This window comes from Rattus norvegicus, chromosome 3, assembly GCF_036323735.1.
Source record: "Rattus norvegicus strain BN/NHsdMcwi chromosome 3, GRCr8, whole genome shotgun sequence".
NCBI classification, from domain to species: Eukaryota; Metazoa; Chordata; class Mammalia; order Rodentia; family Muridae; genus Rattus; species Rattus norvegicus.
The window spans coordinates 108,418,537-108,444,476 of NC_086021.1; the positions used below are offsets into that span (position 1 = coordinate 108,418,537).

The window sequence follows — 25,940 nt, forward strand, 5'->3', positions numbered from 1 at the left end:
CGCGGCTGGGGCTGAGGCTCCGGCCGTCGGCGGACGCAGTAGCCGCGGCCCAGGAACCGGGAGTTTGGCGTCGGAGACACTTGATCTCGGAGTGCTGCGTGTATAGGCGGCGCGTGGCGGCCCGGGGGAGCTTTCTAGTCGGTTGTGAAGCCTCTGCGTGTGCGATCGGTGAGTGAGCGGCTTCGAACTTGAGTTCCGGCGGCCGCGGGCCCGGGAGAGTCGCCCCAGATTCCCCAAGGGACAAGGACGTGTCGCTGCGGGGCCTCGCTTCCCACAGACGGGAGTGGCCATCCCCACGTCTTCCCTCGGGTCCAGGACTCCGCCCCCTGTACCCTCTCGTCTGGGTAGCTTTGGGACCCCCTGTCTCAGCACAAAGCCACTTCTGTCCCTGGCGTCTGACAGGTGAAGGATGCGCCCTCCGTGCCCTCCCTGGGAATGCAGGTCTCGGGCCGCTCTCGCCCCCACAGGTCCTGAACCTACCCCTGGTCTAGGAGCCTCTCCTGTCCTTTCTGTCCCTTTCTGGCCCAGGGCATCCCACTCCTCAGCCCCCCTCTTCCTCACCTGGTGCTTTCCCCTTTCGGTGGAAGGAAATCGCCTGCTGGGTTTTCCCGTCCCTTCCAACTTAAAAAGAAGAGAAAACAAAAATCCCTTCAAACTCCCGGAGTGCAGGGGAAAACTTTTTGTATGCCCTTTTAAATCCGAGAGCGGTTCTAACCTAAGCAGCAAGTTTAAAAAAAAAAAAAAAGTACGATGACACCAATGTTCCCTCCCCACCCCTGCACTCTAGCGACTCCAGACGCTGTGTTGCTAAAGCTGTTCCTAGTATTTGGCTTCAGGGGAACTCCGGATGAGACTTAGACTGTCTACGTGTGTGAACAGAAAGTACCTAAAGCTTGGATGTATAGGATTTGCTTGTTGTTCTGAGAGCAGGTGACTAGCCTGCGACACAAGTCTAGAAACGAGAACAACTTGTCACATCCGAAGTGTAGGCTTTGTGACTTGAGCCGCTGGCATTTCATACCACCTTTGATGATGCTGGGGTGGGGAGAACTCTCTTTGGTTTTTGAGGTGGACGGTGAAGTGCAGCCAGTTTGGTGTCACGTGACTCGAGGAAAGTGTTTGAACCAGTGGCTTGGCCACAGGATGGATACAAGAATCGTATCTGAGTTTCAGCCTTGATGCCATGTATATACTATTTCAACATTGTGGCTCTGTTTTTCTTGATATCTGCTGCTCATAAATTTTGGTCACTTGACTTGTATAAGAGAGTGTCTAACATCCTTGGGTTTTAGAGGAGCAATCTCTGAGTAAGGAAAAGATTCGTGAATCAAAGGCAAAATAACATCAATCAAATATTTGTATTATTTCTTAACCATTGTAGCACATTTTCGGGTCTTTAAAAATGAATTTTTAAGGATTTGGTACATGGTTGCTGTTAGTATAGTTTGGGTTTGTGGGGTTTTTTTTTGTTTGTTTGTTTGTTTTCTTTTTTTTTTAACACAAAAAAGATAAAGATTCCTTAAATTGTCAAGGCAGGGAACATTGGCTTGTTAGTGTCTGTGTGTGTGTGTGTGTGTGTGTGTGTGTGTGTGTGTGTGTGTGTACACCTTCTTCCATAGGCTCACCTGTGGATGCCACAGGACAATTGGTCAGCCCATCTATCGAGCCCCTTGCAGTAGAGAATTAAAGGTAATTTGTCAGTATTTCCTTCTATGTGGTTTTGATTTATGAATTACGTGTTTACCTACGTATGCCCTCCAGCTGACTTAGAATGTATGCTTTCAAGACATAACTTAAACATTTCTTAATTTCACATATCCTAGCGTTAGCATCTGCTCGTGGGTCATCCTACCCCATGTGGAAGTGTTGGCTCTAAATTATAATCTATACCTAGATACAGATCTGCAGATACAAGCTGTGATTCTGACAAGGCTGATTTCATTATTAACTTATGGTGTAGTTGAGATAGGCTGGTAATGGTTACCTCCAAGGCGTTTCATTAAAGCATGCCTTGCTAGATAGTAAGGAGCAAACAATTGCAGTCATGAAGTACTAGATAAAGAATGACCTGAATTCCACTCTGCCCCATCGGTTCATGTAAAAAGCCACCCAAACAAGTTTTTAAAGAAAGCTGGGAGAAATATTTATACTAAAGCATGTAAGCTTACTTTAGTGAGTCTGGAGCCCGATTCTGTAGCAGCTCATAAGGGGATCCCCAGAGCGTAGTGTTTCTCCACATGCTGTATTGTGTTCTTACCTCTGTAGCTGACTCAGCTCGGTCTTCCGTCTTCTCGTTAATGAAGATAGCTGTCCATTGTAGGGAAGTCAGAGATGTGACTCTCTGACTTGTCATTGCAGGGTGTAAAAGTAAAGGGAAAATAATTTATCTCGCCCCAGAAGAAGTGAACATAAAAATACTTAATGATGCTCAAATATACTTGTTTTATTGTAAATGCCCTAATATTAATTAGCTTGCAGTCTAATTACTATACTATGCGTTAAGATATTACAATATGAGGGCTGAGGAGATGGCTCAGTGGTTAAGAGCACCAACTGCTTTTCCAGACGTCCTGAGTTCAATTCCCAGCAGCCACATGGTGGCTCACAACCAACTGTAATAGGATCTGATGCCCTCTTCTGGTGTGTCTGAAGACAGTGACAGTATACTCACATATATAAAATATAAAAAAAAATTAAAAAAAAGATATTGCAGTATGTTATATACACACAGAGGATGCACACGAACACCAGTGGACTTTCAGGGTTATTATCCAAGGAGATTATTTGGAAGACACAAGCTTCTGTGTTCTTAAAGCACAAGAAGAATGAAAGCAACTTGATACAGTTTACTTTTTTCCCTAATGATAACCCTTCTGGTGTTATATACCATAAGAGCTGGTATGTATGCTATGTGCATGTATGTATATGTGTATGTTTTTGGTAAACCAATAAGTTTAATTAGGTTTGCCCTCAGGAACATGAGTGAGACGTTCTTGGCAGGAGCATAAGTTCTTAATAGGAAAGGTCTCTCCCATCATCCTTAAGCTGCAAATAAGACCTCAGAGAAAGGTGGTGCTTTGTGAGCACTTCCCCCAACCTTGATGATGTTCCCCGACTTGGCAATATTAAGGAATCTTTATCTTTTTAATTGATTTATTTATTTTTATTTATGTAGCGGAGGTGTGAGCTCGTGTGTGTGTGTGTGTGTGTGTGTGTGTGTGTGTGTGTGTGTGTCTCACGTGTACAGCCCACAAAAGCCAGAAGGTATCAGATCCCCTGGAGCTGGAGGTAGAGTTTGTTATAAACCTTCTGACATGGATGCTGAGATCTGAACTTGGGTCTTCTGGAAGAACTACAGTTATTCTTTTTCTTTCTTTCTTTCTTTCTTTCTTTCTTTCTTTCTTTCTTTCTTTTTTTTTTTTTCTTTTCCAGAGCTGGGAACCGAACCCAGGGCCTTGTGCCTCCTAGGCAAGGGCTTTACCGCTGAGCTAAATCCCCAACCCCAACTACAGTTATTCTTAACTACTGGGCTATCTCTGCAGCTCCCAAGGAGGGATCCTGAGCAGTAATCATGGCTGCTGAGAGTTAAGACTTTAGTGGGCATGTCAGTGCTAGAGACAGTCCCTGTCACACCTTCCTATGCTCTTGCCACTCCTTGGTCCATGGATGCTTATATAGGTCTTAGTTTGGCTTTCTTTGGCTGGCTTTGAGACAGGGATTCTCTGTATAGCCCTTGCTGTTCTGGAAACACTTTATAGACCAGGCTAGCCTCAAACTCAGAAATTCTACTGCCTCTGCATCTCTAGTGCTAGGATTAAAGGTGTGAGCCACCACTGCCTAGCTGCTTGTATATGTTTTTAAAGAGTGAACTTACAACCTGGTGTGGCTCATGCCTTTATCCCTGCACTGGGAGGCAGAGACAAGTGGATCTCTGTGAGTTTGAGGCTAGCCTAGTGTACAGAATGAGCTCCAGGACAGCTAGGACTGCGCAGAGAAACCCTGGTTGATAGGTGGGGAGGGGGAAGTGTGCTCCTTCCTTCAGTGGAAATTATTGCTATTAGGTATGTTTTCCTAGGAACATGTAGTTCATAAAAGTTCTCTTTAAACCAGATGACATTCAAATCCTGACCTGGACAGCAATAGAAAGACGGCAGTATGGAGACTGTCTGTAAGCCAGATTTTAAACTAAACATTTGGCAGGAAAGGAAGGCTAAGTTCACTCATGCTGGTCCTATGACCAGCACGTATGGATGTGCGTCGTGCAGCTTAATAACAAATGTACATGCTCAGAGTGGCTTTACTAAGCAAAACAAATAGAAAGTTAAGGGTTTGACTGTATTGTTATCAAAGATTTATAAAATGGACATTCTTCTGTACACACTGTGGGAATGAAGATTAGAAAGCCTTTGAAATACATTGCATAAGCAACATCGTCTTTAAAAAAAGAAATCTTTAAAAATCACATGCCCTTTCACCTAGCAATTCTCCTTCCATGACTAGAAGCCATGACTAAGGAAATAGATGCAAGAATGAGTATGAGAGGGAGCATAACCAAGGATATAAACCATAGTTTGGCCTGACTCTATTGTCCTCAAATATGAAGGCAGTAAAGGGATCTTACACTCAAATCTTTGGGCAAAGGCCTTAATGCCCAGTTCTGCTGAATGTCATGGTCTCATTCCTTGCCGTCTCCCAGTCTGAATCAGCCTTTCCAGGAAGCTCACATTAGAAATGACAAGGCTTTGGGAGATCATCTCAACTTTTAAAAATTATTTCAAAAATAAAGCAAAATAGTATGAAATCGATGGTGAATCACTGGAGTTATATCAACTCAATATAATAATGCTGGACAACATTAAAGAGAAATAAATCTTAAGATAAACATGATGTAGGGCCTAAGTGTCTAGGCTCCGGGGCCAGGTCGGCTTTGGGTTTGATCGAACTCTGTCACTTCAGTGATGATCTTGGGCAAGTTGGCCTTTTTAAGCTCCAGGCTTTCCACTCTTATAAGTGAGAACTGTACTGAGTAAAAACGTTTGGAATAGTAGCTTGTTCTGATTGCCAGGTACAGCTCTCAGAGTTGAGTGGATATTAGCACATGTCACCCTTGCAGGAACTCTCAGGTGGAACCTGTCACTAACCTCATCTTACAAGGGAGGAAACTAAAGCACAAAAGGAGTATGCACTTTTTTGCGTCATCACTAAGTAACTGAGAAAGGCCTAGCAGGCTGTCCAGCCTAGCCCTGAGCTCTGTACCTCGCCAGAGCACGGCCCATGCAGCCAGAGCACTGCCACCTTCAGGCTTTGGTTTTGTTGTTTTGTTTGTCTAAGATTAATTTTATTTTTAATTATTTGTATATGTGTGTCTACATACATGTGAGTTCAGGTGCTTATAGACCTTGACCTCTGAGCCATCCTCCAGCCCCTCCTGCTTTTTTGTAGGTGCCTATCAGATAGGGATCGAGGGGCTGGAGAGATGGCTCAGTGGTTAGGAGCACTGACTGCCCTTCCAGAGGTCCTGAGTTCAATTCCCAGCAACCACACGGTGACTCAGATAGGGATTGAGGGGCTTGCAGCAAATAGAAAGGCGTTTGTTCGTGTGACCTTTCTGAGAGATACATCTGACGTCATGATGTCTAGTGATATAAAATAAGTTTGGGTGATCAAGATTCTGACTAAACTAAATTAAGACAAAACAAGGAAAAACAACTGTTCTCAGAAAGACCTGTGGTAAATTCCAAGAACAACCACAGGGTGTCATCTTGACCCTGCCCAACCACCCTATACCCCATCCCCACCCCCAAGGGACATGACAATTTAGCCCTTTTCCCAGTGAATCTTCAAGGCCAGGTTAAGGGCTAGATGAGGAAAGTGACTAATTGAGCCAAGAACAGCCCCTTGAACAGGTCAGCCAATACCTGAACAGATCCTTTGTCCTGTATACCACCAATGAGAATGGGCCAGCTAACCCTGTTGCTGAAGTCTACCCTCTGTGACGTATAAAAGTTGTGTGCTTTTTGGGTTCAGGGTTGCCGCTCCCTGCGTGGATGAACAACCCCACATATGTGGATTAAAACCTTGTAACCTCAAAAAAAAAAAAAAAAAAAAAAAAAGAAAGGCGTTTGTTGTTAGTGGTGGAAAGACATGAGCACCCCTCTTTATTTCCAGTTCAGGGAATTGAACCTGGAGCCTCACGTTTCGGGCAAGGCCTACCTCTGGGCTGTTTCACTAGTCCTCTTCTGACTGTTTTGAAGCACGGTCTCACTACGCTGTCAAGGTGTGTCCTCCTGGCTCAGCTTCCCTGATAGTTGGGATAACAGACCTGCCCCTACTAGGCCCAACTAAGAACTTTATTATTATTATTATTATTATTATTATTATTATTATTATTATTATTAGTCTTGTTATTTGCGTATTGCTGTGTGAGAGGAGGTAGGTGTCGCATGTATGGAAGTCCAGGACAACTTGTGGGTTCCAGGGATTGAACTCAGGTGGTCAGGTTTAGAGGCAAGCATCTTTACCCACTGAGCCATCTCAGTGATCTGGTACCTGCTGCTTACAGGAACTCCCAGGTGGAACCTGTGGTCTCCATGTGGCAAAGTGGCAGAAAGAATTTTTGTATAGACAGGCAGGGAGGTAATCGTCTGCTGGATTGACTAAAGATCTGAATTCTGCTTCTAGAACCACAGTTTACGTTAGGGGTTTTCCTTGAGGCTAATTAGCTAAGCTAAGGACATGGTTGGCTGTAGGGGATACAGGCTGCTTGTACATGTTCACATCTCACCTCACACATGTAACACAGCAGTTTAGAATTTGAAGGCATCCGTCTGCTCCTAGTTTTCCATAGGCAAAGAAACCTCACATGTTTTTCCACTCATTAGTAATAAAACATGGTCACCTGACCTGGCTGAAGGCAGAAAGAGACAGGCGTACACTTTTAAATTCCATCCTTTCTGTATGATAGAGATCACCACGCCAGCAGTTAGAAAGAAATCCACATGGAATTTTAGATACAGAAAAAGAAACAAAGTTCCCAGTGGTTCCGGTTACTTGCCCCAGGTCACATAGCCACAACTGACTGGTGTGTGGTTCTTTGGTCCTCTGCTGGCTGTACTAGCCTCTTCAGCTCAGAAGAACTGAAGGACTTCAGCGACTTAAAGACGTCCTCAGGGCTGGTGAGGTGGCCCAGCAGCTAAGGCTAAGGTCACAACCACGTCTCAGTACATGTTTAGTAAGCATTGACTATTAGGTGAAAAATCCCGCACTGAGGTGGGCATGACTGTAAACAGATGATATTGGAGAGTGTTGGAACTGAAGTGCTTTTCTTTTTCACCGTCTATTGCTGCATTAGATAGCAAACTTTCCTTAAAGGATCTGTGTCGGGGGTTGGAGATTTAGCTCAGTGGTAGAGCACTTGCCTAGGAAGCTCAAGGCCCTGGGTTCGGTCCCCAGCTCCAAAAAAAAGAACCAAAAAAAAAAAAAGGGGTCTTTGTGGTCTGCAGAGGTGATTAGTAAACATCTTGAAGGAGAGAATAAGATTTAACTTTGTTATAAAACAAAGCTCGAAACCATTTGAAAGCTGCTTTGTAAATAACATTAAAACAGTACTGTGAATTTAGGAGACTATAAAGATACACTCTATACTCGCATGCTAACGCATTTTTGCCATTGTTTTTCTTCTTGCTTTGTTTACAGATTGACTGACAACAAAGCTACTATGAGTCTCTTAAACTGTGAAAACAGCTGTGCGTCCAGCCAGTCTTCAAGCGACTGCTGTGCTGCCATGGCCAACTCCTGCAGTGCTGCCATGAAAGATGACAGTGTGAGTGGCTGTGTCAGCACGGGGAACCTGTCCAGCTCCTTCATGGAGGAGATCCAGGGATATGATGTGGAGTTTGACCCACCTTTGGAAAGCAAGTATGAGTGCCCCATCTGCTTGATGGCTTTACGGGAAGCAGTGCAAACACCATGTGGCCACAGGTTCTGCAAAGCCTGCATCACCAAGTCCATAAGGTATTTGATATGAAAGAATGGTGCCGATAACAACCAGATGTAAAGAGCTTGTTAGAAATAGGCCATCCCAAGAATAGGCAGACAGAAGACGCTGGCCAGGACAACAGCAGAATAGACAGAAAAGTGAGACAGTTGGGTCCCACCCCAGTTTGTACTCGGGTATGAACGGAGGGAGGCTCCTGTGTCCTCCCACCCAGGCGGCCAGGAAAACTGGAAAGTAAATAGCTACTTTTGCCTCAAGCAGTTCTATTGCAGACTGGGAGGGGATTCTGTTTCATGGAGCTAATAGTTTTAATTTGCCTCGAATTAGGCTGCTAGAGCCGTAGTTCTCAGCCCGTGAGGTGCAACACCTTTGGAGGACAAATGACCCTGTCACAGGGGTTGCAGATCAGATGTTCTGCGTATCAGATATTTATATCACAATTCATAACAATAGCAAAATTACAGTTTTGAAGTAGCAGCAGAAGTAATTTTGTGGTTCCGGGGGTCACCAGAACACAAGGAACTAACTGTATTAAAAGTCCCAGCATTAGGGAGGTTGAGAACCACTGTACGATAAACCCAACCAGGTGAGGAATCCTGATTCTATGAGTGATTCTATTTACTATTAGCTGTGGCAAATTCTGTTGCCTCCCGTCTATGAGCAACTGTAAAACAACCAACGTTGCCATAATTTAATCCCCTCTTTCTGCTGCTACAACCACACCCTCCTCACACAACCATACATAGGTGTATTGCCTGATGTCAGCTCTCGCAGGCCTTCCTCCTCCCAGCCTTGCCCTCCTCCAGTCTCATTACAGCAGCCAGTGTGGCCCTGGTGTACAAGTCAAATGATATCTCCTTGGCTCAGCACACACTTAATGAGTTATGTGGGAGTAAAAAGTCCTTGAAGGGCCATGCGATTCATTTTCTGCCTTCTCTCAGGGTGCACTCTCCCTCCATTCCTCTCCTCATGCTGCCCACTGTACATGTCAGGCACAGTGTTGCCTTGTGAGCTAGAACACACTGGTATGTGTCCTGGCTACTCCATGTCCTTCCAGCACACCAGATCTTCCTCAGCAAGCTATACTTTTCTCATTTTTCCTCTGGCACTTTTACCCTTAACTACCTAGTAATCAATGTGTCTTGTCTGCCTACACAACTGGAAAGTAGGTCCTTGACAGTGAGATATTATACTGGTTTTCTCTAGTTACAGAAATAGCGTCTTCCCCACAGTAGGCACTTGGTATGTGATTGTTTTAAGTGGATTAAACTATACAAGAGACAAAGATCATCACCTCCTAGGTTCTGTTACCTCCACACTCACCAACAGTCTGTAAACCACAAATGGGTTCATCCACTGAGGAGGTCAGAACCCTTGTGTAGTTCCAGTCACTTCTCCAACGTTCTGTTTTGAGAATTGCCACATTAGTAAACAAAGTAAAATGATCCCTAAGTAGGCTAAGGCCATCTTGGGCTGCTCCACAGCAGCTGACTATGATTTGCCTCATGCTCTAGCAGAGATGTGATTTTGCCAGCTGCAGATAGTTTCTGTGATGTTTGGAATTCTGGGAACTTTTTTAGAGGATATACAGTGAGAGGTAGAGTTGGGGGTTGTTGGTCATTCACGGGGCTTGGTTGCAGTTTGTTAATAGTTGTGCTCAAAGAAGAAACAAAAGGGGGGTTGGGGATTTAGCTCAGTGGTAGAGCGCTTGCCTAGGAAGCACAAGGCCCTGGGTTCGGTCCCCAGCTCCGGGGAAAAAAAAAAAAAAAAGAAGAAACAAAAGGGAAGAAATTAAATTCAGGATCTCCCCCTCTCTCTTCCCCTCCCTCTCCCCTCTTCTTCCTCTCTCCCCTTCCCTCCCCCTCCCCTCCCTCTCCCGCTTGACTTTGTAAAATCCTGAGTTGTTCCTCCTGTCTCCATGCTCTCAGAATAACAACTCTGTGACTCAAATATATTTATAAATAATTAGGCCATAAGCTTTGGGTGTTCCCCGTGTAGATCATAAGTTAATATCCCATTTATTCTGATCTAAGTTCTGCCACATGGCAGGTTACCTCTGTGAAACTCCCATGCTTCTGACCTCCTCCATGTTCTAGGGCCAAATCTTCCCATGCTTGGCTCTATCCCAGAATCCTCTCTGCCTACTGGATGTCCCACCTTCAATTCTACCCTTTCCTATAGGCCCTAGGTTTTTATTTGCAAGTGATGCAACCATGCAGTACATAAGGATTTTTCTCTACACCCCTCTATCCTTCTTTCTCTCCTGTCTAATCATGGTGGATGAAACGGAGATAGAAAGGGTGGGAAAAAAAGGAAGAACCTATAAAGTAGCAAAGGTCAGCCACACTCTCAAGTACACATAACCATTTTGGTGTTGCTGTGCAATCTAATGCATTCTGTGGTTTCAGATGGAGAGCCAGTTAGTTCTCCAAGGTGGATGAGGCAGGCTACTGACTCTAAGTTCCCTGCTTCTTTTAGGGATGCAGGTCACAAGTGCCCAGTTGACAATGAAATACTGCTGGAAAATCAACTGTTTCCTGACAATTTTGCAAAGCGAGAGATTCTTTCCCTGACGGTAAAGTGTCCAAATAAAGGCTGTGTGCAAAAGATGGAGCTGAGACATCTCGAGGTATCAAGGGTGTCTTCTAGCTGTTGTCATGATGCACTCTAGAGCATAACACCCTTGCTCTGTTACCTGTGTCTTATAGGCTGTAGCAACTGACTAACGGGTTCTTGCCAAATACTAATAACCCTTTCATCACTAAATGTAAAAACTTAGAAAATGGGTTTTCTTTTTCTTCCTGCTTTGGCTTTGTCACAACAATAAAAATAAGTCTGTGTTCTTGTAAGGTTTTCAGATCAGGACATCCACAGTATAACAGTCAAAGAGCTTCTTAATTGCAAGAATTACATTCTAACCCCGTAACTTTATTTCGCTCCTAAAATTTTTAAATTTTTATTTTTAAAAATAAAAATGTCTTATAGCCATCATCTCAGCACCTTCTGTGTTCTGTCTGTTTCAGTTTCATTCAGGAAGTCTGACAACCTCACACTTTCTGTTTTTCTAAATTGCACATTGTATTATTCACTAAATATTTATATAGTTAAAAAATTAACTGAAGCAATGAGATAATTTTTACAATTAAGATAAATTTATGGTTTTTTAACCATAAATCAAATATGGGTAATGTTCTGTTTGAAATAAATGTTTAGGGCGTATTTGAAGTCTGTCCCTCCTATTTAGCTCTTTCTCTTTTTTAAAAAAAAAAATTGTGGGTATGTGTGTAGGTGGCCATGGAGGCCAGAAGAGGTTCTGGGTCCCTGGAGTTACAGACAATTGTGATCAGCCCAGTGTGGTTGCTGAAACAGAGTTCAGATCCTCCTGAAGAGCACCAGTCACTTTTAGTCACCCTTTGATAGAAGTGACCCTTTCAGCGTAGTTTACATTGCTAATCTGGAAACCTAACTTCTTCCTAAAACTTCCCTAACTTCAAGTATAAATCTGAGACCTCATATTCTTTTTTATAATTGACTTGACATCGACAGTTATTAAGTGAAGGATTCCTTTAGGACCTTCATCCTGTGTGTGGCAGGCTAGGGAATGTTGGCTCTAGTCACTGTTGTAATTTGCTTTCTGTTGCTGTTATTACTCTGACCAAGAGCAGCCTACGGTGGGAAAGGGTTTACTGGACTTAGCGCTCTAGATCATAGGCTGTTCTTGAGGAATTTTGCTGGCTAACTCGCAGGCCCTTGCTCAGCTAGCTTTCTTATGCAGCCCAGGACCACCTGCCTAAGGAATGGTGCCTTCAGGGTGGGTTGGGCCTTCCCACATCAGTTAATAGTCAAGGCAGTCCCCTATAGACATGTCTGATGTGACAGTCCCTCAAGTGAAACTTTGTAATTGGGGTGACTTAGGTTATATCTAGTTGATAGTTAAAACTAATTCTGAAAGAAAAAAAAATGTATTATTAGAAGGCATTATCTTTAGAAAACTTTTCTAGGGTTTTCAAATACCAATCAATTATTTTTCTTTATACAGGATCATCAAGTACATTGTGAATTCGCTCTAGTGATTTGTCCCCAATGCCAACGTTTTTTCCAAAAGTGCCAGATTAATAAACACATTATCGAGGATTGTCCCAGGAGACAGGTTTCTTGTGTAAACTGTGCTGTGCCCATGCCGTATGAAGAGAAAGAGGTATGTGCTAATTTAAATTTGTTTGTTGCTTTTTGAGTGCATATTTGAAAGGGTTAGCATTACATAAGGATGTAACTACAAACATGAGTTTATATTATCAGTTCTTAAAAACTAATTTTTAACGAAGGAATGAAGTTCTGAGACTCTCGCCATCCATAAGTGTGGAGTTTGTGTTTGTGTATCCTTAGAAAGCATTTTAAACTGGTTACTGAGAGTAAACAATGAAAAAAGGCTGCTAGGAAAGGTATATGCTGGTTTACTTCCCTGTCTGAATTTTAACAATGATTGGTCACAGACAAACAAGTAGTAGGATTCCTGTGTAAGATTTGTACGTCTCCCCAAGTGTGTGAGCTATTGCATCTGCAAGAGAGACTTCATTGAATACGGAAAAGCGTGTTCCACTGGTGCCGAGGCAATGTCTCCATGCACTCTTCAGTACAGAAACAGTGTGGTGCCCAGCAGCAGCATGAGTGGAGCGGTTGTTTCCTTTACACTGGGATGTAAGGAGGCTGATTGGTATTGAAATCCCACCCCTGCACTCAGTTACTTCCTTAAACTTTTATTCTCCTAAATTGTTCCTTAGGAAGTTGAGCAGTTTGTATTTCGTATGCTGATAAAATAGTCAAGATTCAGCTAACTGGCTACTAAATATGTAAACTCTCGTTCATAATTGAAACACATTGGTACCTTCCTCAACCTGAAAAAGTGGATGAACTAATGAGGAAGGATAGCTACTTCTCAGCATATCAAGTAAACCACAGTCACTGTATTTTAGAAAACGGGACTCTCCCTTCTGAGAACATGGGCACCAAAGCCTCGATGCTGCCCTGATGCCAAGTTTATTGTTTGTTTGTTTGTTTGCTTGCTTTAACTTACTGGAAAGGAAGTCATTTTGTTATCAACTTGTCATGCTGCTGCTAAAAACTGGAGAATTCCAACATTGGCAAGTGTAATCCATGCTAACCAGGGGTACTCTGCCTCTAGGTAAAGAGAAACAAGGCAACTCTGTTGTGCATGCTAACACAGTCTTTACAGAAGTCCGAAGACTGAGTCTCACTAGCAGAAATCTCACATCTTAACTACATAAGCAATTGCCCTCTATTTGCTTATGGTGAAAAACTTGCTATCTATAAAAAAATCAGTCTTTTTAATTTTTTAGATTTTCTCATACATTTCTTAATTCTCTCATGCAACTTAGATCCACGATCAAAGCTGTCCTCTGGCAAATATCATCTGTGAATACTGTGGTACAATCCTCATAAGAGAACAGGTAGGAATCTCTTTTGAAAATCACTATTTCCTTAAGAGCTCAAACAACTGCTAGGTTTTTTAAATCGACAACTTAAATTAATGTGCAAAATTAGTACATGTTTAAGCAATCTGCTGTTGAAAATATTATAAAAATTAATGTAATTAATAAATATTTCAAAGGAACCAAAATCTCCCATTGTAGGTACTTAAAATTCCTGAGTCATTTGCATAATACCTGTATTTATAAGAACTCCATTGGTTGGTAAACCAGATGGTGTCCTCTTTAAACTCAGGAGACAGGTGGATCTCTGTGAGTTCAAGGCCAGCCTTGACTACATAGTAAGTTCCAGGACTACATAGAGAGACCCTTCTCCCCCTTTCCCCACAAAAAAGAATTCCATTGGCTAGGGATGGAACTCAGGGGAGCAGAGAGAGAATCTCCAAGCGTGATCCCTAGCACAGACAAAGAAATGGACAAACACTGAACCAAAACAGATAATTTTAAGATGAAAACAATTGAAGGTGAAGACCTCCACTTAAAGACAAAACAGACTTATGGAGGAATGCACTGAAATGAGGGCCCCATTGTCAAAGACCAGCTAAGAACTGGGATCAGGACAAAGCTCATGGCTCAGGAGCTCATCCCTGTGTCGTGCCAGCTCCGGGAATATGCAGGGGCGGGCTACCAGAACCTGTACCCTCCCCGAACCATGGTGATCACCACCGAAGGCAGCAATTGTGATTTTAAAAAAGATTTTATAATTATTATTAATCAAGAAAGGAGAATTCCATCCAGTTGCTATCTGTTGACATTTAGGGAGTTTGCCTGCAAAGGATAAATATTAGTCACTAAATCTGTGTGTGCCCAGGAAGGTCTGTAAGCGAAGAAACTCACTATCTTACTTGTAGGAAGAAACAGCAGGGCCTGCCACTTGACCGTTTCCATGTATCTGTCAGTAAAGTAGTGTTTTCTAAGAATCTGGATTTAAATGTGTTGAATGTGTTGCTTATGAAGTCCTCTTATACCTCTGGTTTTCCATTTTGTTCTCAATATTTAATGGAAACTATGCTATACTTAAAAGAGCTCAGCAAAAATACAGTAAAGACAGAAGCCATAAATGAAACATCAGGAAAATTGGGGTTTGATCCTTGTGACATTAACTCCATCTCAACTCACTACTATGATTCAATTTCTAGTGAAACTTGGACCTACTTTCACTTGGCTTCTCCCTGCCTCTTTCTGTCCTTCCTCCCTTGCTCCTTCTCTTCTTCCTCTACCCTATCTTTTCTTTCTTTTCTTTTCTCCTTTCTGTGTAGAGGCTTCACACCCAGATTCGCACAAGTGCACTCTCCCAGTGAGCTGCCTGTCCAACCCCTTGGTACCTTTTCTGTGTTTGGTTGGCTGATTTTTAAAAAATAAACAAACAAACAAAAAAAAAAACACCAGGTCTCTCCCTGTGGCCCTGGCTTGCCTGGAACTCACTATGTAGACCACGCTGGTCTTGAACTTATGGAAACCCACCCACCTCTGCCTCTGAGTGCTAGCATTAAAGGCTGTGCCATCATACCTGACTCCCTTGGTACCATTTTTAAAATATGGTCTCCTTTAATGCATCTTACCCTAAAAAAGATATCTTTGAGCCCCTTATTCATTGTTCACTCACTTCCTAACCGTGATAATGAAGCATGGCTACATTGGCGAATTTGAAACCATTGATGCTCACGTTGCTGGGAAAGTCATTGTGAACCACACAGGCAAGTATGCAATGATCAACCCTAGATTTGACAGCTCAAATGATAGAAAATGACAGGACAATCTGTTCCCGTCCTGTCAGTGTGGCTTCATTGTTCTGACGATCTCACGTGGCACCGTGGGCCATGAAGAAACAAGATAAAAATACACAGGAGGGAAAATCCTGGGGTTCTTTTTCTGGAGATGTAAAACACATAATAAAAGTCTCCATGGTCGGTGCTCAGGGCCAGTCCTTTTGAACCTTCCCAGCAGAATGGCAGATGTCTGGCGGTGTGGATTGTGCTGACTGGTGACACTTAAATCAGCTAAGACAGTCCTGTGACCACACCTTCACTTGAGCTGAGGCTGGGGCGCTGTATCCAGTACAGGACAGTTGTGTCTCTATCATGCAACAACCAAGTTCCCCAATAGAACCAAAATATGCCAGGGTTTCAGAGGTAAGACAGTTTTAAAAGGTTGTCAGATGAGAAGTAATGGATCTCTTCGCTGGCTTTAATGAACGTGTGACTGGTCCCTTGTTAAATGGCTAAGACCGCAGAGAAATGCCACAGTAGTTGACAGGGTGCTTTCTTGAAAAATGCCACAAGAGGGCACCAGTTCCCTACAGTAGAAACAAATCAGTTTTAAGAAATGAAGTTTAGTAAATTGGGAGTTGATATCATAAGATGTTAATATTTAATTTCTCTTGGAATTGTGAAGAAGCCATATATAGTTTGGCTTGGTATAAGTTAATTTGCTTTTAAATGTACTGACATCATCTAGAACGTGCTATGCGGGGAAGACATTTTTCAGTTTTCGCTTTGATTTCCAGATGCCTAATCATTATGATCTAGACTGCCCAACAGCTCCAGTCCCCTGCACATTCAGTGTGTTTGGCTGTCACGAAAAGGTAAGTTTTCTTTGAATTCTGTCATAGACATTTAAAAACAAATTTAAAAAATATACTCAGATCTATGGCCTACTAAAGAACTAACAAATTTAAATTTGATTGTTTTTTTTTAATTTTTAAAAAATTTTTATTTATATGAGTACACTGTATACTGTTCGGGCACACCAGAATAAGACACCAGCTCTCATTACAGATGGTTTCGAGCCACCATGTGATGGCTGAGAATTGAACTTTATGTGTGTGTGCACACATGTGTACATCAGTATGTTTGAGGGTCTGTGTGGTCCGTGGTATGCATGTGGGGGTCAAAGTTAGCTTCTAGGAGTCGCTCTCCTTCTGCCATGTAGATCCCAGGGGATCAAAGGATTATCTATCTTGGTGACATTAGTCATTGTGCCACCTTAACAGCCTGTGGACTGAATCTTAACAGGAAGAACAGTGTGCAGGGAAGCCCTGGATGATGCGTCAGTAGCTGCTAGCACCTGCCTACATCAGGAGGCTCACAGTGGCCCCAGAGGACCTGCCTTTACATGTACATCCCCAAACACAGACACACGTGCACACCTATAGTTTAAAATAAAAATGAAATTTTACCAAAAAAAAAAAAAAAAAGTCCAAGAAGGCAAGGAAAATGAGTATGGTTATTTATTAACGTATTTTGTTGCTGCTGCTGTTTTGCACTTTTTCTATCTTATTCAATTCAGCAATGATTTGAAGAGGGAAGCAGAATAAGAAAAGGGAGTATCTGAGCTTTTCACTAACAGCACCCGGAGTAAGGGCAGCATGAGTAAGGACGTGTGTAGAGGAGATGGAGGAACCCAGGCATCCGAGCAGGAAGTCCAGCAGGGAGTCTAATAGGAACTAAGTAGATAAAGATAGGCAGAGAAGAGGCAGGGTCCAGAGTCACTGGAGCCTTAGTCACGGGCTCAGAGGGCGCACAGGTGGAAGCTAACAAAGAAAGAGGAGGTGTTTTAATGAGACTGAATCTCCTCAGCTCTGGCACATACGAGTGGAGATGGCCCACGTGTAAGAAAGGATTAAGTGGCATTACAGAGCTACAGGGTGAGTGATACAGGAAAGAGAAGCAAATAGTGCTCAAAACAAGTGATGCAGTGAGCGGGACAGCCCCGCCACTGACCCCAGAGTAGCTTCAAGAAGGGCTCACCCTGTGAAGTGTCTGACAGCTCGATGCGTGTGTGCTGGTCTCATTCTCTCTGGGGTATGCAATTACATGTTTGCTTCTCCACTCTGCTTTTACAAATACTTAACAATAAACATACCTCGCAGTTTAAAAACTAAAATAGAATGGTAACTCATACTTAAATGTTATGAGGAAATTCTGTATTGTGTAAATAGGGGAAAAACATGATGTATATCAAAATATTAGTAAAGGCGATAGGTAGCCTGTTTTCTTTTTACTCATCTCTAGTTTCTATTTTTCTATAATATAATTATGATTATCAAAAACCATCTGGGACTTGGTGATCTTAGAATACCCTGGAGATGGCGGTTAGCAAGAAGTCAGCACCGTAAGTGCAAGTTGAGTACTTGACAGGCAGGCTCAGGTGGTTTTAAACGAAAGTGGAGAAAGTGATATTGGCTAAGGGAAGCATGATGTGTCAGAGGCTTGCCTTGTTTTTCTAATGCAAAGACTATCAGCTGTAGTCTGAGGAGGGAAGCCTTAGAGAAAGAAGGAGCATGAGGAAAAAACCTGGGAGTTTGTTGCCTTTGAGTCAGCAAAGAAAGGGGTGTAGATGCCGCGTGGACAGATAGGAGGGAGAGCAACCAGACTGACAGCGGGAGTGTTCATCAGTTAGCTCCAGGAAAACAAGAGGAGTGTCTCCTTGGATCAGATGACAACAGAGAAGTGATAAGGATGTGAGGGAAGCTGGGATGCTCCTTTTCCAGCCTCTTGTGCTGGCCTGGTCCTTTTCCTCGTCCTCAGTGATGTTCCCAGCTTACAGCTTTGCTTCATTTCAGATGCAGAGGAATCACTTGGCACGGCACTTGCAAGAGAACACCCAGTTGCACATGAGACTGTTGGCCCAGGCTGTTCATAATGTTAACCTCTCTTTGCGGCCATGCGATGCCTCCTCTCCATCCCGGGGATGTCGTCCTGAGGACCCAAATTATGAGGAAACGGTCAAACAGTTGGAGGGGCGCCTAGTAAGACAGGACCATCAAATCCGGGAGCTGACCGCCAAAATGGAAACGCAGAGCATGCATGTGAGCGAGCTCAAGCGGACCATTCGAAGCCTCGAGGACAAAGTTGCCGAGATGGAAGCACAGCAGTGTAATGGCATTTACATTTGGAAGATTGGCAACTTTGGGATGCACTTGAAATCCCAAGAAGAGGAAAGACCTGTGGTCATTCATAGCCCTGGATTCTACACAGGCAGACCTGGGTACAAGCTGTGCATGCGCCTGCACCTCCAGCTACCGACGGCTCAGCGCTGTGCAAACTACATTTCCCTCTTTGTCCACACAATGCAAGGAGAGTATGACAGCCACCTCCCCTGGCCCTTCCAGGGTACAATACGCCTCACGATCCTTGATCAGTCTGAAGCAGTAATAAGGCAAAACCACGAAGAGGTCATGGATGCTAAGCCAGAACTGCTTGCCTTTCAGCGGCCCACCATCCCACGGAACCCCAAAGGTTTTGGCTATGTGACATTCATGCACCTGGAAGCCTTAAGACAGGGAACCTTCATCAAGGATGATACGTTATTAGTGCGCTGTGAAGTCTCTACCCGCTTTGACATGGGGGGCCTTCGGAAGGAGGGGTTCCAGCCACGGAGTACTGATGCAGGCGTGTAGCCTCCACTTACCTGTGTTCAAAAACTAGGAGCCATATGGAAAAACCGTGCCTTCCGCACCTGGTCCAGTAAACAAACGGTGGGAGAGGTGTAAGGCCAGCAGCAGATGTCATCAGCGAGGTCACATTACACTTCTTACCGTTAACCAATATCTGGGGCAATTCCCATGGGGACCTCCGTGTCCCCTGTGTCTTCAGAACCTTAACATTTGAAGGGCCAGACGCTCATCAATTTGTCAGGGAACCTCTTCACTGTGCTTCCATGGGCTTTTTTGTCCATGTACTTTACTGAAAAAAAAAAAGGCCAGAATTAATGTACTGGAGCTCAATCGTTTAATACTGGTGCCTTAAACACTTAAAGTGCTTTTAGGGCATGTATTAAACGTGAGGATCACCATTGCCTGTGCTGCTGCCAGTGGAAAGGTTACTGCTCTGGTGTTGAGTTCTCATTTAGTTGACCCCTGTGAATTTCAGAGGCTTTGAACCATGATCCCTGGAAAGCTGAAGTTCTCATGTACTCCCTCCTCCATTGACCAGGGACTGGTTTAACCCTTACTTATAAATAGCACGAATGTATTGTCCATTGAACACCAAGGGTTTCTCCCCTGCCTTCATTGTTGAAATATGCTCTAGGCAGCATCTTCCCGGTTTGTAAGACTGTGGTCATGTGGTTGCCAACTGTTCAGTGTGACTGTCATGTAACCTTTCTTGTCTGTTCAGTATAGCTTGGTTTCCACAGCCTGTCGCACATCTTCTGTTGCTTGCAAACACAAAATCGCCAGCCTAAACAAGTGATCAGCTCACCAGCCATTAAATGGCATCTCATGGATGATGACAGCAATTCTTATAGCCAGGAAACTTCAGCCCTCTTAACTACCTTCCAATTTAGCTTAGTTGATTGAAATAAAACTGATTTCCTCAAGGGGGCTGGAGAGTTGGCTCAGTGGTTAAGAGCATTGGCTGTTCTTCCAGAGGACCCCCCTAGTTCCAGGGGATCTGATACCCTCATACAGGCAAAACACCAGTGCACATAAAATTAAATAAATGGATGAATAAATAAATAAATAAATAATGATTTCCTCCAAACGGAACTTATTGGAACTTGGAAAATTGCAGGCACCTAAGAGGCGCCGAGGTTGGTGGTCACAGTTGTGTGGAACTCAGCTTGAATGGTGGTTTTAGTCCAGCTCAGTAGAGATTCTGAGCGTGTTCTCTGGAATGTACTAGCATGGCCGGTGTCCTTAACAGGGAAGGTGACTGTTGTGCTGCTGTGTATTTGTTAATGTATAGTACTTTGGAGTCTAGTTCTCAGGGAGTCCTACGACTAGTTAGAGCCTTTGTAAGGAAGTGGAGGGGATCCTCTTCTGCTGTTTACACAAGACTGGCTAAGTGTTCTGGTAATAACAAAGGCGTTTGGATCTCCAGCTGAATCAGAGCCCCCAGTGCTCAGACCTGCCCTGCATCCATAGGACACTCAGCCCTTGACCCAGGAGCCTGGTTTTCAGTTTGAAACCTTTTCCCCTTCATTTTTCCCCCTGTTTCCACTCCACCCATAAAGATGAGGGGAAGACCTTGTCCCTTATCATTAGCACAAGCTCATCACAGGTCTCTGGTTGGATCCTGGAAACGTCCCTTAGCTGTGCAGCCCCGAGCCGCTTGTAGCACCTTCTACTAAGGAACCTCTATTCCTGTAGTAGTGTCCCCGTGGATAAACAAATGTGTGTTTGTTTGTGTGTTTGTGTGTTTAAGCAAGCAATAGTTATTTCTGTATTTATTTAGAAATTGCCTAAAGAAGATGTACCCAACTATGAGGACTTACTTTCTATATGTCTTTTTAATTTTTTTATGGTAAATGTCATCACAGAATATCAGCCCCCCTCCCCCTTCTCCATTTTTTGAAAAAGGAAATGACATTTAAGAACTTCCTGATCAGATTTCTTTTTTTTACAATGTCTGTAGTAGGAAGAATAGTCATTTCCTGCCTTGGTTTGGACCTTTTTTTTTTCTTTAACTCTAGCATCTTTTACTCTTTTTTTTTTTTTTTTTTTGCATAAGTTAACCTGCTCCCAGTTTTAAGTTATTCCTACCTATAGGGCAAGTTGAACTAACTGTTTCTAGTGCCCGTGTTGAGAAGCTCAGCACTAAGCCACAGAACACTGACAATATTCACTAAATGGCTTTACCAGTGGAAAATTGGTGTGACTGTCCTACGACTAACAAATGTTTCACTCCAGTTTAATGTCCATCAGCTAAAATGCATCCTAGGTAGTTTTCTAACTTGCAGCATTTGATGTTGTTTGTAATAAGCCAACCGGTTATTTTATGACACTCAATTGGCATGAATGCAGAGTAAAATTAATCAAGCTGACATCCAAAGCTAACGCTTAGTAAGGTCAACTGAGGATCACGTCTTAACCTAGAAAGCTGGTTTCTTCACCACCTCCCCAACTCCTGAAGTCTCTTTGTACCCCTTGACCCATAAGACTCTATACACTCCAGAGTGCATTGGCCGTCTTACCAGTCTAGAGCATTGCTATTTTTAAAATTGTTTCTTCTTAGAAAAATGCCCAGATCTTACTATCAAAGATTTTTCTCTGAGTCATACATTTCCTATTAGAAATCAGGCCAGATGGAGGTTCTAGTTTGGTAATTGGGTGCTGTCCTTTGGCTATTACCGTTTCTAGCCATTCTGCTTTCTTTCCGAGAATGAAGAGCAGCAAAAGTACATTGCAGTGCAAGAAGTGTTCTCTCGCCCGAATAAAATCAACTGACAGGTGTTGAATGATCTCCAACAATTAAATTCTGTGACTGGTATAAAGTGGCATTTGCACCAATATCAAACAAAGTCAGACTAATGTAAATTATGTGTGCAATTAGAATATCTTCTCCTTAGGGAGAATTGCTTGTTTCTGCTTTATCTAGAGTTTCCCTTAATACTCTTGTGACTAGAAAATGTTTTAATTATTAGCTAGGTTATTCTTACTTAAGACTTTGAAGTGCCTTTTTTCTTTTTTTTTTTTTTCTGTTGTTAACACACTTCTTTTCTGACTCGACTCAATTTTCTCCATTGTCTTACCATAAAATGTCATTACATTTTTTTATGGAGTGTTTGATGATTAGTTTGCTAGCTGCCTTAAGGGAGCGGATAGGGCACACTCAAGAGTCATTTGCTTGTTGTCTGTTGGAAGACTCTTTAAATGTCAGCATTCCCTGGGTAACTGTCATTTGTTTCAAAGTTGAGGTGATTGTGTGTGGAACGGATGGATGCTCCCCAATTCCCAGAATCCAGAAAAATGAAACCAGATGTGATCAACCTGAAGTTGGGACACTTGGTCACAAGCCTCAAAGTCACTCAAAAAGGACTAAGCTAGTTATTTCTCTTGTGTGTCCTTTGTGTCCTTGATGTTTTAAACTGCTCAACTCCACCCCCACCCAAAAAAAAAAATCCAGGTTAATATAATAATACAAGAAAACAATTTTAGTTGAAACCATTCTGGAACGTGGAGAGGAACTCCTTTTCCTGTCCTGTGTCTCCTCAGCAGAACCCAGCCCTGCGTGACAGAGAAGAAAAGGGTGGCCTGTTGGTCACCTGCCACTCAGAACGTAGCCCACTCTGTCTCCTGAAACCCCAGTTACCTTCAGTGCAGGCTCTGAGGGCAGAGACCCCATTCTGGGCAGTGCTGAACCCCTGTTCTTAGCAAACTGTACATGGGCCTGGCCAGTGGTAACAAGACTTAATGGAAGCCAGTGGAAGCTGGCTGGCGTCTGGGTAGCCTACTTGTCATGTAAGTCACTTGGTAAAGTGAGAATGTTCTTTATTCTGCTCCCCCACCCCCGGAACTTTACTATATCAGTTCTCAAACATGGAAGTCTGTTTAAAGCCTAGTGAACACCAACCACCTTGGATCTACAGTGACATTAGGTTTGTTCTGTAGCTTCATGTCAATTTAATGTAAATTCCAGTTTCTCTTCAAGACTGTTCAATCTCAGAATAATTAAACAACTTGAAGTTGGATAAAATTCTCCTTGGAAACTTGTGACATTTTATTGTAGTTCAAATTGTAGCTTCTACTTTATGCCAACCTAAAATTTGTGGGAATGCTATGAGGAACTATGAGAAATAATCTTATTTCTTTGTCTACAGGAGTATTTTTCCATAAAGGGTTTATTTGGAAGTTTCTGGTTGTGCAGAATGTCACTTTCTTACTTGAGTTAATTCCATGGGTAAGGGATAATTTGGGGGCACACTTTGCTAATATATATGACTTCAGGACTATGTTCCCTAGGTACTAAGACAAGTGCTTTGGCAATAGCTACGAAGTCTGGAGTCAGGATAGAGATTGTCATGAGGGTCTCCGTAGCCTCTATGGCAGAGTGGAAATCCTTAGGAGGCAAGAATGTAGTTCAGTTCAGTGCAACTAAATAAGTTGTTATTGCTTCAAATTTCAGTAGTCTGACCATGAGTGGTTTATTTATTATTATATTGGCATATTTAAGCCCAGCTCACCTTGGTGAAAAGTTTTCTCATGATAATTAACTCAATCCTGTGTATACAATAAAGCATACCTAACTCTCTTTGAGGAGCAAAGTAAGCTCAGAAAAGATTAGATAATGAACACATCAAAACTTTATAACATGTGTGTTGCACCTTCCATAATGGGTTCTATAGACTGACTTAAAAAAAAAAAAAAAGAAAAAAGCTTTGATAAAAAGGGGGAGGGTGGGGCTGGGGATTTAGCTCAGTGGTAGAGCGCTTACCTAGGAAGCGCCAGGCCCTGGGTTTGGTCCCCAGCTCCGGAAAAAAAGAACCAAAAAAAAAGGGGGGGGGGAGGGTCAGGCGTGATCTCCTACCACACAGATTGCACAAAGGTCCCCAAGCTAGAATGGTTTTCCTTTCCCAATCTTCCAGGTGGATAACAGGTTATGCATTCCTTCTCTTGAAAGAACATCCCTGTACCCTGTATCCTAACATTCCAGGTTCCCCTGGTGCTAGTCTGTGAGCGCAAGGACCTCCATGCTTCCTACAGGTTTTACTGCCGACTGACCACTTACGTTCAATTTTATTTCTGATAGTTTAGCTGCCTGGAAAATGGGAACTAGGATTTGAAATCTAAATATTATGGAGTACTTAACATTGTTAATGCTTAGGTCTATTTTTGGAGGTATTTATAGACTTAGGGAGACTGCTTATAAGTTTATAACTATGAAAAACCATATAATAAAATCTGACTTTTAAAAAAGATCAAAATGCAGTGGTCAGATGGTCACCAGCGTACTGTGCTCAGGCTTCTCCTGCCGTGGAATTGGGGAGGGGTCTTTCCAATGCTTCTGGACTTGGAGAAAATGCACTGTATTATGGGAGATTGTAAAGATGAGGTGCAAACGGTAATACTTTTAGGTTTCAATTGACTAGGTTTGTTTAGAGACAAATTGAAACAATTGTCAGATTCAGTGCCCCACACTCAGCCACACGTGATGCCATGCAAAGCAGGCCCTGCCTGACCGCCACCAGCTCCCTGGAGCCAGTGCAGCTGATGGCAGAACTGACACAGAGGGAAGGTCTGAGGTTCCTATGCTAAGCAGGCTCTCTGCACTCCATCTATTAGATATGTGTGACATCTTTCCAAACCCGGGTCACAAATGCACCCTCACATTCATCTCACAAAGGCACCTGGAGTTCTGACTTTCAATTGTATCTTAGCTGTAAAAATACCACCACGACAACAGGCCTTGAATTTTTTGAATATAGATACAGACTGGCACTCCTCCCCCTCCTCTCCTTTACTTTCTTGTCAGCTTGTATAATGCACAGTATCTTTACAAATGGATACTTAATTGGAATGATGTATATGTGCAAATATCACAATGGTTTTAATAAAGTAACGAGATTAATGTGTTTTTGTGTTACTCTGGGGTGCTGGGCTTTGCTGTGACAAGGAGAAAACGAATTCCAGATGCTAGTTTCTATTTGAAATAATAATAATAATAATAATAATAATAATAATAATAATAATAATCGATAATAACAATAATAAAATCATGAATACCTTGGCCCTTAGGAAACAGTAAATGAGGCTCACTCTAGTTCCTGATTTTGGCAATGATTTTTGGCCTGAAGCTTCAAGTCTGAAACACAAGCCCAGAGAAAGTTTTCTATAGCCACTGTGAGCCTGGTGACCCCATGAACTTATTTCTAACAAAAACTGGCAGAGGTCTCCTTTCTCCCCATTTCCAAGCCCATGGGCTCGCTCTGCCCTCCCTCTAGCAAACTCCCTTGCTCTGTTTCTGTGTATGGGTGTTCACTGTTTCTTTGTCTGCATATCCTGTGGGTGCCAGGGACTAGAGCTACAGATGGTTGTGAGCTCTTGTATTGGTGCTGGGAATCAAATGTGTGTCGTCTAGAAAAGCAGCTGGTGCTCTTAACTGGGCCATTTCCCAGTTACGAGGTTGTTTGTTTTTAAAATAAAGCTGCTTCTATTATAGAGCTATTAAAAGGCTTTTGTTATAAGCCTTTCTGTCTAAAACAAACAGCATCCCTGAGTACAATATGAAAGCTGGCTAAGACACTAAAGTGCTTTAAAAGAAGCTACCTTAATTTTAAATTCCAAACCTGAAACACTGCTAATCATAGAAAAACCCTTTAAAAGTTCTTTAGGTAAGGTGTGTATTCTACGAATGACTGTCTCCATATTTTTTGTTTGTATCTGTTCATGTGTATGCATGCACATAATGTGCATGTTGAGGATATACATGCATAGATGACCACGTTGGGGTTACATCTGCAACATATGTGCAAGTGGAGGCTAAAAGTCGATGTCCAGTGCCTTCCTCAGTGGTTTTTCCCTGTATTTTTTATTTGTTAGCAGAAGCTGAAGCTCACAGATTTGGCTAGACTGGCCAGTGAGCTCTGGGGATCCACTCTTCTTGGTCTCATCCCCGACAATACTGGAGTTACAGCCCCATGCATGGCTCTCTCACACAGGCACTGGGAATTGAACTCAGGTCCTCCTGCTTGTGCTACAGGCCCTTCACCAGCTG

General features: G+C 42.9%; 1 protein-coding gene across 3 annotated transcripts; it reads left to right on the forward strand.

Annotated features, from left to right (window-relative positions):
* Nucleotides 1-24,794, forward strand: Traf6 (TNF receptor associated factor 6). Of its 3 annotated transcripts, none has more exons than NM_001107754.2 (7): nucleotides 1-168; nucleotides 7,696-8,013; nucleotides 10,475-10,625; nucleotides 12,036-12,194; nucleotides 13,393-13,464; nucleotides 16,010-16,087; nucleotides 18,068-19,828. In NM_001107754.2, the coding sequence occupies exons 2-7, from the start codon at nucleotides 7,718-7,720 to the stop codon at nucleotides 18,902-18,904; spliced, it is 1,593 nt and encodes a 530-aa protein (NP_001101224.1). In that variant the 5' UTR covers nucleotides 1-168; nucleotides 7,696-7,717; the 3' UTR covers nucleotides 18,905-19,828. The 3 variants fall into 3 exon arrangements, with proteins under 3 accessions (NP_001101224.1, XP_038960853.1, XP_038960852.1); XM_039104925.2 differs by having other exon boundaries at nucleotides 29-168; nucleotides 10,475-10,571; nucleotides 18,068-24,794; XM_039104924.2 differs by lacking the exon at nucleotides 1-168 and adding an exon at nucleotides 269-402 and having other exon boundaries at nucleotides 18,068-24,794.
* The last annotated feature ends 1,146 nt before the right edge of the window (nucleotides 24,795-25,940 follow it).

Coding starts and splice junctions, on each gene's coding strand:
- Traf6 (NM_001107754.2), top strand. CDS start 7,718: ATGAGTCTCTTAAACTGTGAAAACAGCTGTGCGTCCAGCCAGTCTTCA. Junction 8,014..10,474: donor TGCATCACCAAGTCCATAAG/GTATTTGATATG, acceptor TGCTTCTTTTAG/GGATGCAGGTCACAAGTGCC. Junction 10,626..12,035: donor TGGAGCTGAGACATCTCGAG/GTATCAAGGGTG, acceptor TTCTTTATACAG/GATCATCAAGTACATTGTGA.